Below are 18,856 nucleotides of genomic sequence, written 5' to 3' on the forward strand. Positions count from 1 at the left end.
GGCTTTGATTTTTACTTTCTTTAACTCCTTATATTTTAAGGTACTTGTGTGTGAGCTAATTGTTGGATCAATAAATCAAGGGTGGCTGCATTTCAAAACTAGCGGCAGTGGCAGTGAGGGAACGGCCATGTTACAGTTCCCTAGGGCCCAGTGAGACACCAGCAATAAACCTGTGTCATCAAGAAAAGAAAGTAATGCATATTCCTGCCATTTTGGAGCTCAGAAACACATGGAACTGTGCAGAACAGTGATTGTGAATTTTTCCATGATACCGCCATGCAAGCCCTTCAAATTGCAGCTCGTCAATGATACACCTTTCACTGTTAAGGGGGTAGTCTTATATAGTGGTAATAGCTCAAAACCTAAACTTTTCTTTAAAAAATTGGGTGATCGTCTTATATACAGAGTCGTCTTACAGTCCAGCATATACGTTATACACTATACTCTGATGGTGGCCTAGTAAGTCAAGTAAAGACTTACCTGACAGCTCAAAGGCATTCTTGTAATGGTCCCCATCCTCTAACCAGTTCACACTGATGCCACTCAGAGGATAGCTTCCCTGTACATGATAAACATAATATCACAATTTCTCAGATACCAACCTCATTAAATCACATTTTATGTTTCTAAAGTTCAGGTGGTAGAATTTCTTTGCTGCACTTTTAAAAGTCTCACAGAACTGGTCAATATAGAATTGAGTTATGCTTCCCTTGGCTTTGTTTTATCATTGCAACATATAAATATGACCATTAACATAATTTCTAACTTCTTTATGAAATTATTTCTGCATAAATAAATGCATTTCTAAATCATCTTTCATTTTTGTGTATGTAACAAAGCTAAATATGTGTACCTTTTATGAATAAATTGCTATACATGTTCAAAGTCTAAGAAATTTCTAAGATTCTGGTGAAACTTCTTCTTATATACAAATATGGTGTTGGAAAATAACTCCCTAATACATTACCACCAATATCCTTTCACAGATATTTCAGTCTACTGGTCATAGACATGGCCACATCACTTTATAACCACTCCTGTCTCAGTTTCGAAGAGAAAAGCTCTTGCAATGAAGATAAAAGGGGTAAAGGGAGAGATAATTAAAGAAAAAGAAAAAAGAATGACCTGACCTTCGAAACATTAATCATCATAGAAAGGCCATACTGGAATATGAGTAAGAGAACTATTACCTCAAAGATAAAGGCACTCATCCTGGGTGAGACAGAGAGCATCACCAGCATAGCAGGGAAGAGCACAAAGTAACGGTCACGGTGGTCAGGAAGCAATGCCACAGAGCCCATGCGCAGTACCTCCCCTAATGTCCCCAGGCTGTCTCCACCCTCCCAGCCATGCACTCGTCCTGTCACCACCTCCAGTTCCAACTCCTTCTGTCGCCGTATTGCTCCACACACTGACTGGGGGTTGAAGATGGGCTTGGTAAATAATATGAGTAAAAAGTCAAATAAATAGTTGAAGGAATGAAGATGTGAAAAGGAATACATCAAAAATTATCTAAGAAATTAACATGTGAACCAACAGACTTACATCATGCCACTGCTTTAATTAAACATATACAATTGAAGCTCCATTATCTGATTTCTTTAGATGAGGATTTGTTTGAAGAAATCTAAAATCTAGCTACGTATTAAATTCACAGCTGATACTATTTCAGTTCTATGCCCCATAATTTCTATCTCCATTCAAACCAAAATTAGGAATTCTTGTGAAAAGCTCCATAACTGGAGGCATTTGTAAGTCAGAAAATCAGATTGTAGAGCTTCCTTCTAGACCAGTGGTTCCCAACCTGTGGTACACATAGGCCTTCCAGGTGGCACATGAACACTTTCGGGATCATATACGATTTTTAGCTCAATTCAATTAATTTTTCAGATAAATTATCACTGCCTGACACAAGATAATCTGGCATCAATCAGCTAGTGGAGAGGAAACAGATGCATTCCTCACATTAAATTAGGTTGCATACCTTGTTGTTAGTTCATTCATGCATTCTACTTGTGAATAAATTGATATTTGCTGGAGTTGCATTCTTCTGGAACCAGGTGATATGAGGGGACTGTACAGGATCTCCAGGTGGTACTCACTCAGCAAAAGTTTGGGAACCAATGCTCTAAACAGATAGATATCATGAGATGCTAAAAGGTTGATAGATGTCTTTAATTGTGCCTTGATGTAAGGGCTATGATGAGACATATGACTACTGCCTAGAAAGGAATAAGTATACTACAACCTACTCTGAAGGTAGTAAGTGAACTACGCAAAAAACTAGGTGCCACACTAAAGAGAGAGGAAAGTGACTTAAGTAAAGAAAAGGTGATTGTAAGTTGTTTTGGCAGTGTAAAGTTGATGAAATATGGAGGTGAGAGAGAGAGAGAGAGAGATGAGAGAGAGAGAGAGAGAGAGAGAGAGAGAGAGAGAGAGAGAGAGAGAGAGAGAGAGAGAGAGAGAGAGAGAGAGAGAGAGAGAGAGAGAGAGAGAGAGAGAGAGAGAGAGAGAGAGATTCATTGTTAGTTCCCATTTTGAATGTTGGCTATCTATAGTTTTTAAAGGCAGATCATACATATGAGATGAAAGTTTGTTAGTGGAACTTGGTCACTGTAAATGTGCCCATTTAAGAAAGTGGTGATATAGATGTGCAAAGCTACTGTGACATAAGAACAAAGTAAAGTAAGGGGAATGGAAAGAACCAGATCACCTCCATACATCAGCTTGTGTAAAATAAATATGGTCTGGCAGCTCTGGAGCTGATGAGACCTGGGACTGATTACATCACAGAAGGATATATTTGAAATACCTAAAAAAAAAAAATAATAATAAATAAATAAATAAAATAAAAAATGTGTTGGTGCTGGACAAATATGGAATGTGTAAAGGATGTATAGACTAGAGGAAAGGGTATTGCTTAAAGCAAAAGCACTTTACAAGATTCACATGCAAGTGTTGAAGAGAATGAGGAACTGGGTGAAAGCTACAGAATATGTGACAAAAAGTCACTATGGATATTCATGGTTTTTTTTTTCATAGTCAGATTTGTAAGAGATGAAAGACAGGGTTTTTATATTGAATCACACAGGACTATTAAACAACAAACACTTCACTTCAAGCATGGCTGTTTGCGTTGATTATATTAGGGTGGAACTGTGTGCATATGATGTTGAATGAAAGCTGAGTACAATGATGCTTGCAGATTGTATTGTACTGATAGCTGAAAATGAATTGGTCTGAAAAAGAGTTAGATAGTGATATCATTTGTCAGCTGTAGATCTTGAAAGTAAATAGTGAAAAGATAATAAGAGATTGGTCTTACCAAAGGAAAAGCAAGGTATGTAGGAATTCAGAATCTGCTATACACTGAAGACAGAATCCAAGAAGGGATGTGAAATCTACATGAATTGACATTATGTAATAGGAGGATGAATTCAAATACCTTGGTTCGATCCTGTGCAAACATGAAAGTATGGAGGGAGAAATACAAGAGAAAACATTACATGAGAGGAAAGTGGCAGGATCTTTGGGCTGTACAATGATGGGGGAAAAACCCAGTGACTATGAGGATAAAGAAGGCAATCCATGATAGCAGAGCAATGCCAAATTACATAAATGAGATAACCAGATGTAAAATGAAGCTCAACAATATGGGATTCTGGCAAGAGAGGCAATATTTGAAAGTGTTTGTGGTGTGGTGTCAATAAGATAGATAGTGAATCCAATGAGAGGTCTGGAATATCTATCAAAGATGAAGGAGTGAGTTGTACAGTAGTTGACAAACTACAGTGTAGACATACAACACCTTCAGATGGTTAGACTACATGGACAGAATAGGAAGGGGCAATACGACACAGAATCAATGGCAAAAGGAAGTAAAGGTAAAAGAAGTGCAAGTGAGAAAAGAAAGCCTATCTTAGTTTGCGAACAGTGCAAAAATATACAAGGGGGAGGAAATGTGATGTGTATGGACAAAATATCCCTGAGGCACATAAGTCATATCCATCCCAAGGTGGCATTTTCAAGAGAAGGAGCAAGGAACTGATGATAACATTGACTGTAACATGTGCCAAGACTGGTCATCAACAGATTTCATTGAACCTTCTCTGACAGTAAACTTGAATAGGACTTGTCATTTCTATAACAAGTAAAAAATAATGGGCTCTAGAGGTATTACAAGGCTGCAAAAGAAGACTTTAGACATAAAGGACAGTCTTTTTCCCTTGTGGCTGGTTATACATAATTCCTATGTATCATGGCAAATGCTGCTATTTATGGTGATAGTGATAATGATGATAACAATGATGATAATTTCAAACCTGTACACAAAAATACTCACAGCCAATTCCTTGTACACGTGTGATGAGCGCTGAGTGTCACCACGGTCTGGATGTCCCTCCTCCAAGTGGCGCTGGTACTCCTGAAGCATGCCAGTGTACTTGTCAAGGCGTCGGAAGGGCTTACTGAGTGCTGTGGTGAGGAACATGATGCCAGGTCTTGGTGCTCCTTGGCTCTCCATGAAGCTACCCAACTCATCCCTGCACAAGTAAAACAATAATTAACACTTTCATTATTGCCCATTTTCCATTTACAATCATTGATTAAATGTTTTATGGTCTATATACACCCATTACTCTGGTAGAATCTTCATATATGTTTCCTCCATTTGTTTAACTTCTTTTACTTCACTTCTCTATTATGCTAACAACTTCTTCTAAGATTCCTATTTCCCATCATACGAATACTACTGTCTTCTTTGGTTCAAATTCACAAGACTCACTTGTGTTTTTCCAAGATGCACACAGCCCTTGGGTGGTTACTGCAGTAGGTTTGGTGGACGTTCTGGATGTGAGGTGCAAGGGTAAGGAAGGCTCCCCCAATGCGCTGTTCTCTTGATGGCCGCTCACTTTGTTCCTCAAGTGCAGTGACAAGATTGGAGTGAGCTACTGCCACCTCCTCCAAATTGCCCACCATCTGCTTGTATTCAGCCTCTGTTAACCTGGAGTTGGTATGGCATGAGCTGAAGAGTGTCTAAAATAATCAATGTCATGTATGATAAAGAAAAAACAGATAATGGAATAAGAAAAGATATATTGGGATAAGAAAAGAAGTTGGTGTAGTGCAAGATGAGAGATACAGCTATTAATATGTTAAGTAATAAGTTGCTATTGTATAAAGTGAAGTATAAACAGCTACTGGTGTAGTGTAAAGTGATGAATAAGCAGCTATTGAGAGAAGTAAAGAAATTAAGCCCATAAAAAAATTCTCTGAAGATAAATTTATTTGAGGGGGGCATAAGTGAGATAGTTACAAACACAGAACAAAATACCAGACACCCCTCACAGAGAAGCAGGATTGGTCTCAGGCAGTCAATGATGAGAGTCTAATCACATTATGTACCATCTACCTTAGTACAAAGCAACAGATTTAAAATGCATGACATGATTATTTCTTATTACCAAATGAGCATAGAATTGTTGTCACAATATTTACACAAGTTTCCTTTGAGCTAATCAATTGATATCTTGTCACTTGGCTGTAAAAATGAATTAGCTCCTCTTATCAGTGACACTGTAGTTTTATATTTTTGAATAGTTAAATCAACTTCATTACTTACCTTTAATATTTACATAACTTTTCTTAGTTATGTAAAAAAGTTCTACAAATAAAGTTAATTTCATCAAATTTAAATGCCAGACTGCAACTTACATATCCTAGACTGCTTTTCTTATAATCTAACACAATATACTACTCCTTCTCCTCATTCCTGCTAATGTAATTTCCTTTCATCCCAGCACCATAACACACGATTGACCCTGCTCATCTCTGTACACTTCACTCACACATCAGACTTGCGAAGACCTCCCAGGTAAGAGGCAATAAGGCTCTGGAGGTCTCCCAGGTGTGCTCGCTCTGATTCTAGTATATCTTTGAACACTAGGCTGCGGTACACCTGCTGCTGCTGACTGTGCTGTGGGCTGAGCAGTTCCTCCTCCACAAGTTGAGGAGAGAGTGGAGCGCCTTCTGGAACATAGCAAGAGTCAGCAAAGATATGGAATGCTATGCAAGGGAATAAATCAATGACAAATTTTGTATTATCTTCAAACAAATTATCTCAATACAATCACTTTGCACTATATAACTAAGATACATTACTTTCAGATCACAATTAAGTTCTCTACAGCATAAATAAAAAAAAACAGTCATAGTTTCCTGCACACATTGACAAAAATGTTAAACTTTCCATCACATTATCATATTATTCCTTTGTATTAACATAATATTAGGCCCTCCGTTACCTGACACAAAACACAAAATAACCCGGTTAATGTAATTAGTTCAGAGTTGGCATCTATTACATTATAAAATTATCTCTTAGATATTATTTCAATGGCTAAAACAAGTCAATGAACAGTTGCAAAAATATAAAGCAAAATAGAAAATAGCTCAATCTAAAATTAGATCAAAACATCAAATTCCTCAGTACAATAGTCACAGTTAAACTATACATGCAATCAGATACATAACCAATGAATGGCTGGAAGGTAAGCAGTTCTTCCATCACTTACCCTGTGGTTTGTACTCCCGCACATAGTTGGAGGGGAACCATCCTGTCTTGTCTCCCAGAGTGCCTTCCCACCAGCCTCCCTCCTCTCGCTGGGTTACTGTGATCAGGTCCCCTTTCGTGAAGCATAGCTGAACAGGAAAAACAATTATGATAATCTACTTTTAAGGAACCATGGTGACAAAAAAACACCACTGAAGAGAACAGCCAAATGGATTATCCAAAGTAGGAGGATGTGCCTTAAAATATCCCTCTTGAAGGACAATGAAGAATACTTATCAGGGTTGTACAAGATGACCCAATGAAGGTCACAGTTATACAGGCAGATACACAAAAAGACTGATAATCATTAGACATAGAAGAACAAAATACAGGTATCAATCTTCCCCAAGTCACTTTGCAAATAGGAAAGAAAACTACTATATCTTATTAGTTTTCAGTACATAATAATATTGCAGTGCATATTAATAAAATGTGTGAATAAAAATAAAGTATATTCAAGGTAAGTAACATCAAAAGGATAGTGCATAGTATATAATAATTAAGTGATGTACATGAAAGAAACTAGTAAATAAAACTATAGAACATCTGAAGTAAGTAGCATTAACAGGATTGTAACTGAATATAGTGAGGCTGGTAAGAAGACAACTGTTACAAGTACACTCACATATAAAATAAATAATAAAAAAAAAAACATTAAACATGGAAAATAAGATATAAATGGTCTTTATGTAGAAATAATTCTCTCTCTCTCTTGTTCTTTCACACAGACTGCCACATGTAGGCTTAATGACTTCTGGCAGCTTTTCTTACATTCTTACTTTCTTACATTCTTAAGGTGGGTTGATATGTGCCAATTTGCAACTGATATTTTACATACATAGAGTTTCTGCCTCACAATCAGTGTCTTGTGACTGCAGAAAGTAGTCGCAAAACAAGACCAACATGTTGGTCTTGCTAGTCGATCTGCAACTTTATTTATGTTGTGACGTCACGGAGTAAGCTTTGAAAATGTGGTCTCTAGATATAGAGAAGATGTCAGAGTTGGTGAGGGAAAAAGAACACATCTGGGACCTCAGAAATTAATTATACAGTAAAGAAAGCTTGCACAAATCGTCGTTCGACAAAGTAGCTGCCATCTACAAGAACTCTTTCCCTCAATGCAGGATGTTGTTGGAGGTGAGGATTGAAGACTTGTCAGGATTTTATATGGTCGCAACTGTGCAATCTTCTTACGATCAACAATTTTCTTATGAGAAATGTAGGCTAATTTAGAGTGTGGTAGACACTCCTTTCTTTCCTTCTACTTAGCCAGTGACATATCCACAGGCATTTTCTTTTCTGTTGACTCTTCTGGTACGCCAAAAGAAGAGCAACCACAGCTTCAGTGTCGTCACTGGAGGAAGACATCTTGGTGGGTAGCTGTTACATTCACTTCCCATCAAGGTGCCAACTAGTCGATACTTTCCAGGCGCTACGTGTGACACTTTCCAACTAGAAGGGATGAGTCAGAAACTCTACATACATAAAATATCAGTCACAAATTGGCACATGTGAACCCACCTTTAGTACCAGTAAAAAGATTAAACACATATCCTCATTATACACCAAAATGTCTTCTAGTATATCTGTTCCTACTTATTCTTCTGTACTCTCACTCTCTCTCTCTCTCTCTCTCACCTCATCATTGTTCTTGCCCCTGAAGGAGTACAGGGCCTCCACCACCAACACCGACCCACTGTTCTCTGCCATGGTGCCACTGCCACCGCCACCACAGCACAGTGACGCGCTGCTCGTCTATGCTTCTCTTCTGCTTCTTCTCCTTCCCTCCAGGATGATACCTAGAAAAGGCAATGGAAAATTAAAGTTTACTCTTATTCTTACTCCTTCTTTCCTTCCTTCTCCCCTTCAAGGCCTTCATCTGAGGCTGTCCAAAACATGGAGACACTGTACTGGTGAGCCTTTCCTCTACTAGGTAACCTAGCTGAGAGAGTGAGTGAGTGAGTGTGAATCAGTCAGTCAGTAAATGAACAAATGAATGAATTAATCAATTAAATGGGAGTGAGTGAGTGAGTGAGTGAGTGAGTGAGTGAGTGAGTGAATGAATGAATGAACGAATGGAATGAGAGAGAGAGAGAGAGAGAGAGAGAGAGAGAGAGAGAGAGAGAGAGAGAGAGAGAGAGAGAGAGAGAGAGAGAGAGAGAGAGAGAGTTTATATATACACAAACAATAATGGGATATTCAACTACCTACGGCAAGGTTTCTGGGATGTCAAAGCATTATAAACATCAAACTTGGAGAAGAGTTGTACAGAACTTCCACGAAAGACGAGTTTTTATTAAGTCATGGGGATAATATGTTATGTATGTATGTATGTATGAACACGCTAAGTCGAAGGTGCGAAAAACGAGGCTGAGAAATGTCAAGGTGCGCTGATAAGGAATGTCACCTCTAATTTTAGTCATCTTGTTAACCTGATGTACCCAAAGTGCCCACCTGCAGCATCACCACTAGTACCACCCTCCCCTCACCCTGCACACCTCTTCATCACGCTCCATTCCTACCTAAACCCCCCCCTCATTCCCTACCCACACGGAGTCACCATTAGTATATGCTTCCTCTTCCTTGTCTATTTCCCCCTCTCAACCACGTCCCTCTTCCATCAAACGCGCCTTCCTCTACTACCATCTGCTCATTCCCTCACCTCACCTCCCTTCATTGCAAACTCCCATCCCCCCTCCTCGATGAGTGCGTAGCTATGAATGGCAAGACTTGCGCGCGCGCGTGTGTGTGTGTGTGTGTGTGTGTAAGAGCACGCATTATTTTTTAGCTTCCGATGTTGGCCGAGATCCCAGTATTTATCTACTGTATATACGTATGCAGTCAGTCAGTCAGTCAGTCAGTCAGTCTCTCTCTCTCTCTCTCTCTCTCTCTCTCTCTCTCTCTCTCTCTCTCTCTCTCTGAAATCATTATTAACGTCAGATTATACGATTTCGAGAGAGAGAGAGAGAGAGAGAGAGAGAGAGAGAGAGAGAGAGAGAGAGAGAGAGAGAGAGAGAGAGAGAGACACGAAGAGATAATACAATGACAACAGAGGGTGGAGCAAAAGATCGGAAGGTACGAGAAATGAGAGGGGAAAGGGTGGTAAACAGAGAGAGGGGGCAAGGGAAGGGGTAGAGGGGAAAGGGGAGGTGCCTCAGGTGTGCCAGGAAATATCGGGCGCAACTGAGAGAGAACGCCGTGTCCCTCCCCTCGACACACGGGAAGGTGGAGGGGAGAAGCCAAGGGAGGGAGAAAGGAAAGAGGGAGGAGGAAATCACTTTGATAGCAGAGACTCCTCCTACTCTTCCTCTTCCCACTCTTCTGGTCCTTTGATTCATTCAGTTCCCCCCTCTCTCTCTCTCTCTCTCTCTCTCTCTCTCTCTCTCTCTCTCTCTCTCGAAATCATTCAGTCAGACCTTAATAATGATTTTAGTGGTTTTAACAATGAATCTGCATCATTAATGGGGAAAGAAGGAGAACCAGACTAATACCCTTGAAAATATAATTAACTCCTTCAATACAGCGACATATTTTTACATTAAGATTTGTGTACAATTAGACTATTTTATCGATATTAAGAAGGGTCTATGGAGATCAGAGGATTAATGGCCAAAGTTTTCACTATTTTAATCCTCCACATAAGTGTCTGAAGCTGTACAAAATCACCAAACAGTAATCAAAATAAATATAGAAACGCGTCATGGTACTGAAGTGGTTAATAAATGCTTAAAGCGTTACTGAAAACTAAGTCTGATTCATAAAGGTAATAGGAACTTTGCATCACATCTCATGTGCAGCCTCGTTTCTTGTCAGTGAGGAATAAAGGAAGGAGACTCAGAAGAGATACCATTAATTCTAACCATCACCCATCCACCACCATCAGAGTAGAAACAACGTAAGGAATAATTTCAACCCCTTCAGTACTGGGACGCATTTTTATCATAAGTTTTGGGTACGATTAGACGATTTTATTTACATTAGGAAGTCTATGGAGGTCAGAAGATTAATGGCCAGTCTTCACTATTTCAATCCCCCCACATGAGTTATCAAAGCTGCATAAAAGCGCCAAATGGTAAGCAGAATAAGTATGAAAACGTGTCATTGTACTGAAAGGGTTAAAGACCACAGATGTGATCAACCGGGTCCGCAGAATTCTTGCTCACCTCCCACCAGTTTAATTCAAACAGCCTTACAATCACCAATAGCTTCCAATGGAGCCTGTTAAACTAAAAGAAGTCGAGGTGAGACTCCGAACTGTCTAAACCCATGGCCTTGACTCTTATTTCTGTGACTCTGAGTGATACAGGAAGCTACTTATTACCTGAATCTGGGTCATTAGTGGGGGAGGAGGAGGAGGAGGAGGAGGAGGAGGAGGAGGAGGAGGAGGAGGAGGAGGAGGAGGAGGAGGAGGAGGAGGAGGAGGAGGAGGAGAACACATAAAGTCACGTAAATCAGAGTAAATAAAGTATATGAAAGAAAAAATATCGATCCAACAGAGAGAGAGAGAGAGAGAGAGAGAGAGAGAGAGAGAGAGAGAGAGAGAGAGAGAGATAACATTTCCACACACTATTTTTAATCTCTACAGAAAGACTCACCCTCTGCTCTCCCCCCCTCCGCCCTCCTCCCAAGCAACGACTGCTCACCCCAGCCCCCCACAAAGCAGCCCGCTCACTCAACCCTCCTCCATCCCCTCCCCGCTTCCTAAACCAAAACAGTACCTACTAACCTCCCACACTAAATTCTTCCCTTACAAAAACTTCCATTTCCTGAGAGAGAGAGAGAGAGAGAGAGAGAGAGAGAGAGAGAACCATGCGTGGGTCTCCAAGCGCACGGGTTCAAATCCTGTCCAATGTCCGAGTGTAGGTTGGGCTTCCTCACTCGGGGCAACTGTTTCCTAGCGGGTGGACTTTGAGATAGGAGGTACCCCATAAAGTATCCCCTTTACCCCATAGATAGATTTCCGTGGAAAGCCTACATGATATAAATAAAGACAGAGAGAGAGAGAGAGAGAGAGAGAGAGAGAGAGAGAGAGAGAGAGAGAGAGAGAGAGAGAGAGAGAGAGAGAGAGAGAGTGCACATTAATGTATACACACTTAAGTTTCCATAATGCTCTCAAGGCTTAATTAATTACTCGTTAATTCCTTACTCAAAATCATCAGAGATTTACACAGACTGAATAATAAGTGAGAGAAAGAACGTAATTTGCAGAAAGTCAGTGTCTGTGATGCAAATGCGAGAGAGAGAGAGAGAGAGAGAGAGAGAGAGAGAGAGAGAGAGAGAGAGAGAGAGAGAGAGAGAGAGAAAATAACCCAAGTCATTTACCCATCGGTTCTCCTCATGTAAAGCATCTCATTAAAACATCAAACAACGTAATTCAAACTCCATCAAACTTGATACTCTAGACACTTCTGCGCTTCACTTCCAATATTTCAAAAGGTCTACTTAAATTTACACGAGTTTGCTAAGGTGTTTTTAAGGTTCTAGAGGCAGAGTGATAAAATTTCTACATCTTTAACTGGAGAAACACTCATAAAAACCCCGCTAATCATCTCTGTGGCCCTTGAAAATAGTCGCGGTGAGAGTAAAGCGTTTCTGAATACGGGTCTCTCTTCTACCAGGCTCCAATCACTACCCAGCTGTAACATTCCTATCTCACCCCTCATATACTCTACCTATTACTACCCACACCGCATTACGAGTCATAAAACAACACGAGAACAAAAGGAAACTACAAAAGGCCAAGTGACACACACACACAAGTAAATCCTGAGCACTTCAGAATAATCTATCATTCATAAATAAATGTAACTCTATCTATAACTACGTACAACACACACACACACACACACACACACACACACACACACACACACACACACACGTAAATCCCAAGCATTTACACCCCCTCAATACTGGAACACACTTTAACCTTGAGCTTTGAGTACGATTAGATAATTTTACTGACATTAGAAAGGCTCTATAGAAGTGAGAAGATTGATGGCTACAGTCTTCACTATTGCAATCTTCCCCCTCCCCACATGAATTTATGAAGCTGTAAATAATCGCTAAATATTAAGCAGAATGAATATGGAAGCGCGTCGTGGTACTGAAGAGGTTAAGAATCATTTGTCATTATCCATCAATAACTGTAACTCACGAAACGGTCTAACTAAATAGGAACATCAAGGGACATTACAAGAAGCCAGCAGGTGCATATACGTGACTACCTCTGTATTAAAACGTCCATAACCATATGCTCTTATCTTCCTCACTCATGGATTAGCTAGAATATAAGAAGAGTGAAATAAGATAAGAAAAATCTAATAAAAAAAAGTAGGAAAAATTAGTAAGGTTGGCTTTGAGAGAGAGAGAGAGAGAGAGAGAGAGAGAGAGAGAGAGAGAGAGAGAGAGAGAGAGAGAGAGAGAGAGAGAGAGAGAGAGAGAGAGAGAGAGAGAGAGATAAGATAGGCAACAATAACTATGTAGCCTTTAATCTCCAAGTTGTCATTATAAGCTATATAAGATAGTGGTGACATACTCTTTAAATATGATGTAAACTGTATACATAAGAAAGAGAGAGAGAGAGAGAGAGAGAGAGAGAGAGAGAGAGAGAGAGAGAGAGAGAGAGAGAGAGAGAGAGAGAGAGAGAGAGAGAGAGAGAGAGAGAGAGAGAGAGAGAGAGAGAGACCATAAGCTTATACTTAATTTTTCACGTTAATAGCTTCATTCAGGTATACAGTGGGCGCGCGTCACCTTCCTACAGATGACGCAGTTATGTGTTCGTGGTGGTGCACAACACATCTACGTAATACGGCTTCTGCTCCTCACTTCTCAAAGGCTTATCTTGACGAGGCTACAGGGGCGGCATAACACTGACGCGAATGCCGAGAGGGAGTGAGGGAAGCGATTAGGGGAGAGAAGATAGGGTGGAAGGGAAAGGAGAGGAGAGAGAGAGAGAGAGAGAGAGAGAGAGAGAGAGAGAGAGAGAGAGAGAGAGAGAGAGAGAGAGAGAGAGAGAGAGAGAGAGAGAGAGAGAGATGGGAGGAAGGAAAGTAACAGAAAGGAGAGGAGATGGAAGGAGAGGAGGGAATAGGAGGGAGAGAATATGAGAGGGTGAGAAGGAGATAGAAGAGAGAAAGTGAGAGAAAGGAATGGAAGGAAGGGAGAGGAGAGTATTCAAATAGATGAAAGAGGAAAGGGATGTAAACTGTGAAGATGGAAGATAAGAATGAAGAAATAATAAAAGAAGGCAAGAAAGACCTCGAGATTACTTACTGAGAGATGAAAGGAAAACAAGGCAGATTTGATACGAGGAAGAGGGAAATTAAATAACAGGAACTGAAAAAGTAAAGATAGAAATTATTGGTCACTTCGGAAAACTGTCCAACTAAAACCGAAGGAAAAAAAAAAGAAGGCGAAGAAAAAAAAGATAACACAACGAAAAGAAGAAGAAAAAAGAGAAAAGAGGATAAATACAACGATGACAACGAAAAAGTAGAAAAGGAAGACAATAAATATGACGAAAAGAAGGAAGAGAATAAGTATGACGACGGTAAGAAAGAAGAAGAAGGAAGACAATACAATACTGCATACGACGACGATGAAAAAGAACTCCAGCATTCGTGACATGGCCGGTGTTTCGTTATCTAACAGTGAGGTGCCGCGGAAGTGGTAAGGAAGGCTCCATCTGTTTTGCAAATTCACAAGAAGGTGGATATGCATGGGTTGAGTTATGGCGATGCAACAAGATCCTACGGCAGAGTTTAATCCCTTCAATACACTGGAACACATTTTCACCTTGAGATTTCTGTGCGATTAGACCATTTTATTGACATTAGGAAGACTCCACGGAGGTCAGAAGATTAATGGCCGCAGTCTTCCCTATTTCAATCCCCCCACATAAGTTTCTGCAGCTGTATAAAATCACCAGATAGTAAGCAGAATGAATATGGAAACGCATCATGGTACTGAAGAGGTTAAGAAAGAACGCTGCTGGCTGCTGTCTCTCCACCCACCTAGATAGTAACGCCTCGACCCACGGCCCTTGAAACACTTTAGCCTCTCACCAGGACAATTTTCAAAGGCAAGAGAGTCGATCAGTCCCTGTTCTCAAGGCAGTTTTCCCGCTGACGATCCATCCGCTCATAAAACTATCACTAAAATCACGATAAAATCCATAAAAATCTCCATAATTTCCACTAGAACATATAGAAAAAAAATTAATAAAGTATGACGCCACATATTTATTTATCTTCTTTTTTTCTTCCCTCAAGAATGCGGCCCAAGGATCCAACTCGTGATATTTAGACCACGAGCCAAGCACAGTACCATTGAACAACCCGGTCACGAGTTCAGTAGCAGCAGCCATGTGTATCAGGGGAGTGTAAACAGGTACGCGAGATAACCTATTAGACAAAACACTGCTATACAAACAGACATATACAAGCTAGACAGTTATGATACTACATATTCGCTATTATTTTTATCTCTGACGCTTCTGGGCCGACACTGGTAGCAAGAGATGGGGTGAAGGGACGGGGAGAGAAGGTATGAGGGCAGAGGCGTGGGTGGAAAGTGGAAGCTGCGAGATGTGACTGGAGGAGATGAGCAGCTTACAAGTGAAATGGCAGCGAGATAGGATGAAAAAGGACAAGAGAAAGGGGAGGAATGGGAGGAAGATGAGGAGGTGTCAGAGGTGTCAAGGGGACAGAGTACAAGGGAGCAGCCACCTGTCCTTTTTTTTTTTTTTTTCTCTTCTAGGAACGAATGACAAGATGAGTAACGTTTTCTTTGCTGTGTGTGTGTGTGTGTGTGTGTGTGTGTGTGTGTGTGTGTGTGTGTGTGTGTGTGTGTGTGTGTGTGTGTGTGTGTGTGTGTGTGTGTTATCTTTAAAGCGAGCATAAAAGAAAAGGAACAGGTCATTGCTCCCTTAAGTGCGGCTGATGAATCCCCCCCCTCTCTCTCTCTCTCTCTCTCTCCTCTTCTCCTTGCCATCGCAGACACATATGTTACACCCCCTATCCTCATTCCCACCTCCCCAGTAGGTTACATCACCTCTCCCACCTTCTCCCCACCCGTACGTACCTCCAACAGGCTGGGTTACGTGCACTCATTTCGTTACTCTTCCCACTTCTCCATACTAAATTTACTTCTCAAACCTTCCGTTCTCATTCCTTTAGCCACCTCTATCCGCTCTCCCCCTTCTCCACGTCCCCTTACGAAACATTAGTTAAAACACCACATTCCTCTCACAGATTTCCCTTTACCTATCAACTCATATATGTCATCCTAATAATGTTCTTACGCTTCTTACTTTGGATTAAAATTGTTGTTGTTGCTCATCACCAACAAGCTAGTAAGGTAAAATGTGCACGTGGCTATTTGTTCTTTCCTTGTGTTCATCTGTGTTCCTCTTCTGTATTCAGAGCAAAGTAATTTATTCTAAACCCGTCATCTTTTCTTCAATACTCGTGATTCAACCATATCCTCTCCCTCTTACTCCTCCTTCTTCCATCTATCACTTTCTCAACACTCAGATGCACTATTTTTTTTTCTTTCCTACACTTCCTCAATATCTCCTCTTCCTCACTCTCCGACACAGCAGCATCACGCACAATCTGCCTCTTCCTATCCCAAAAACCTCCTTCGTTCTATCTTCCAAACTTTATAAACATACCAGGTTAAACTCCCTTCCTGCCTCCCTCCTACCTCTCTGTTTCCCCCAACGCAAGCCAAACTAACCTAGTAATCTCGCCTTCCCCAACACCTCCCTCACTCCTTCCCCAACATACTAAATCACTCCGACCTCTCCCTCACTTCTTCCTCTCCGTCTCTCCACCACATTGTTACCCCCATACCAGCATATTTGCCGCCTCTTTCTCCTCCACAACCATTCAACGTGTTTCCTTAAAGAGAGAAAATAGGAGAGGAAGAGGGGAGATAGAGAAGAAGGTGGTGAGAGCAGAGAAAAGACAAGGGAGTGGGCAAATAGAGACTGATAAGAATGAAAAGAAAAAGAAATGTGGATACAAGTAAGGAGGAATAAAGAAAGATAAAAGAAGGGAAGGTAAGAAAAAGGAAGGTGAAGAAAAAGATGGAGACAAAATGGAAGTGGCAGATGAAAGGCGGCGGGAAGATGGAGTGACTGATAGAGATGGAATGTTCGAGAGAGAGAGAGAGAGAGAGAGAGAGAGAGAGAGAGAGAGAGAGAGAGAGAGAGAGAGAGAGAGAGAGAGAGAGAGAGAGAGAGAGAGAGAGAGAGAGAGAGAGAGAGAGAGAGAGAGAGAGAGAGAGAGAAACCATTAACTACCACCACCATGAAAAATAACCTTACCATGAAAAACACCTTTAAAAATAACGCAACACCTCCTAACACAGCTCACAGTGCCTCTCTGGCGACGTCACTCAAGTCTGCTTTTTGGTAACTATACCTGAGCTCCATGACATTGCCTGATTACAATTCTGGTGTGGCCTTTGCTATGTAACTGAATACCGCAAACCAAGAATAACACGAGAGAGAGAGAGAGAGAGAGAGAGAGAGAGAGAGAGAGAGAGAGAGAGAGAGAGAGAGAGAGAGAGAGAGAGTGTGTGTGTGTGTGTGTGTGTGTGTGTGTGTGTGTGTGTGTGTGTGTGTGTGTGTGTGTGTGTGTGTGTGTGTGTGTGTGTGTGTGTGTGTGGCTGGGATGCTTCAAATGGGTTACAGGTTCATCTGGCAGGTGCACAAGAGAACCACGTTTGCCAATTGTAAAGTTTGTGATGCCCCGCGAGAAATATGTTCTCCCATGCCCTTGAACATTAAACTCTCTCTCTCTCTCTCTCTCTCTCTCTCTCTCTCTCTCTCTCTCTCTCTAATAATGCTATGAGGAAGGCTAGGCAGAGAAGTATACGAGGGAGATGAGACGGGTGTTTTGTTCAGCTGGCCTGGAATAGAAGGGCTGTGGGAAGAGGTACGTGGAAGTTGAGTAAGGCATTAGTTCTGTTGTGGTACTGTATAAAGAGGCTGGTGGTGGTGGTGGTGGATTGACAATAGCGGGATAAATAAGGTAATACAAGTCATATATATTTTTTTCTCTCTCTCTCTCTCTCTCTCTCTCTCTTTCACTAAGCAGCACTACAACCACAAAACTCAGTAATAAAAAGTAGAAAATTATGACACGTGCCACTCAAAGATTATCGTGACGGGAAGATTATGGATAACTGAGGTAAATATCGAGCTGCAAATTAGCGAGTTTTATTTAGCTTTTCCCCGCCAACTCCCTCCCACCCCTCAAAAAAGGCTGTACCCCTTTAGAACCATGACGCATTTTCATATTCATTCTGCTTACTATTTAGTGACTTTATTCAGCTTCAGAAAATATGTGGGTACTAAAATAGTGAAGACTTTGGCCATTAATCTTCTGTCCTCCATACAATGCTTTCTATTGTATATAAAATCGTCTAATCATAACCAAACTCATGGTAAAAATGTGTTTCAGTACTAAAGGGATTAACCCGTCTAGTTCACACCATGTAGGATGAAACGCTATTAATAACAGCATTCACACCAAAAAAGTACACCAACACCTGCCATTCTTCACTCAACACGAGCCACACTATCCCCACACCACCTCGTCTTTTCTCTCGCCTTGCCCTTTCTGCCTCCATCGACATAAAAATGCTTTGTTCTATGATAAGGACTGTTTGCATTAAAGCAGTGTTTCTTAAACTTTTTTGTGCAGCGGACCCCTTTTATTAAAATTACTCATGTAGCGGACCCTTTATTATTATAATTTTCCTCTTGAGTTTGAAAGTGTTTGCAGGTCATAATATACTGAAATTACAACTGAATTATTTATTACTAGCTTATCTTCAAAATAAATGTTTATATTTTGCTTAACATAATTTCCACAACATTGATAATTTTGCATACAATTTTTCATTTGGTGCTACAAAAATAGGAATTTATGACGTTTTGGCCGAAAATTTGACTGAAATCGATATTAAAAATTATCCTGCGGACCCCTTGGAACATTCCACGGACCCCTGGGGGTCCGCGGACCACACTTTAAGAAACACTGCATTAAAGCCATAGGAAATAGCAGCCAGGTTCTCGTGGAGGGTACCGATAAGGAGAATTCTTGAAGGTTTACTCTATTATTCACTAAAGCATCTTTGAGACACCCTCTTCCTCGTCCCCAGTTCCTCTGTAACTTCCAAAGGAATCTGTCAAAAAGGGATCAAAGTAAAGACGGCGAAACGTTTGGGAAT

At 40.7% G+C, this 18,856-nt stretch overlaps 1 protein-coding gene across 6 annotated transcripts in view; it reads right to left on the minus strand.

The window, feature by feature from the left end:
* LOC123518450 (rho guanine nucleotide exchange factor 7-like) overlaps positions 1-18,856 on the minus strand; it is a 59,610-nt gene that overhangs the window by 28,948 nt on the left and 11,806 nt on the right. For 5 of the 6 annotated variants that reach the window (XM_045279264.1, XM_045279263.1, XM_045279262.1 and 2 more), the window contains exons 2-8: positions 8,249-8,409; positions 6,573-6,699; positions 5,847-6,027; positions 4,784-5,002; positions 4,343-4,541; positions 1,191-1,415; positions 481-559 (exon numbers count right to left, since the gene is read on the minus strand). In XM_045279264.1, coding sequence (XP_045135199.1) covers positions 481-559; positions 1,191-1,415; positions 4,343-4,541; positions 4,784-5,002; positions 5,847-6,027; positions 6,573-6,699; positions 8,249-8,320 — 1,102 coding nt within the window. In that variant the 5' untranslated portion in view covers positions 8,321-8,409. The remainder of the gene's footprint in view (positions 1-480; positions 560-1,190; positions 1,416-4,342; positions 4,542-4,783; positions 5,003-5,846; positions 6,028-6,572; positions 6,700-8,248; positions 8,410-18,856) is intronic. The other variant, XM_045279265.1, reaches the window with a different exon arrangement.

The sequence above is a fragment of the Portunus trituberculatus genome, chromosome 43, assembly GCF_017591435.1.
Source record: "Portunus trituberculatus isolate SZX2019 chromosome 43, ASM1759143v1, whole genome shotgun sequence".
Lineage (NCBI taxonomy): Eukaryota > Metazoa > Arthropoda > Malacostraca > Decapoda > Portunidae > Portunus > Portunus trituberculatus.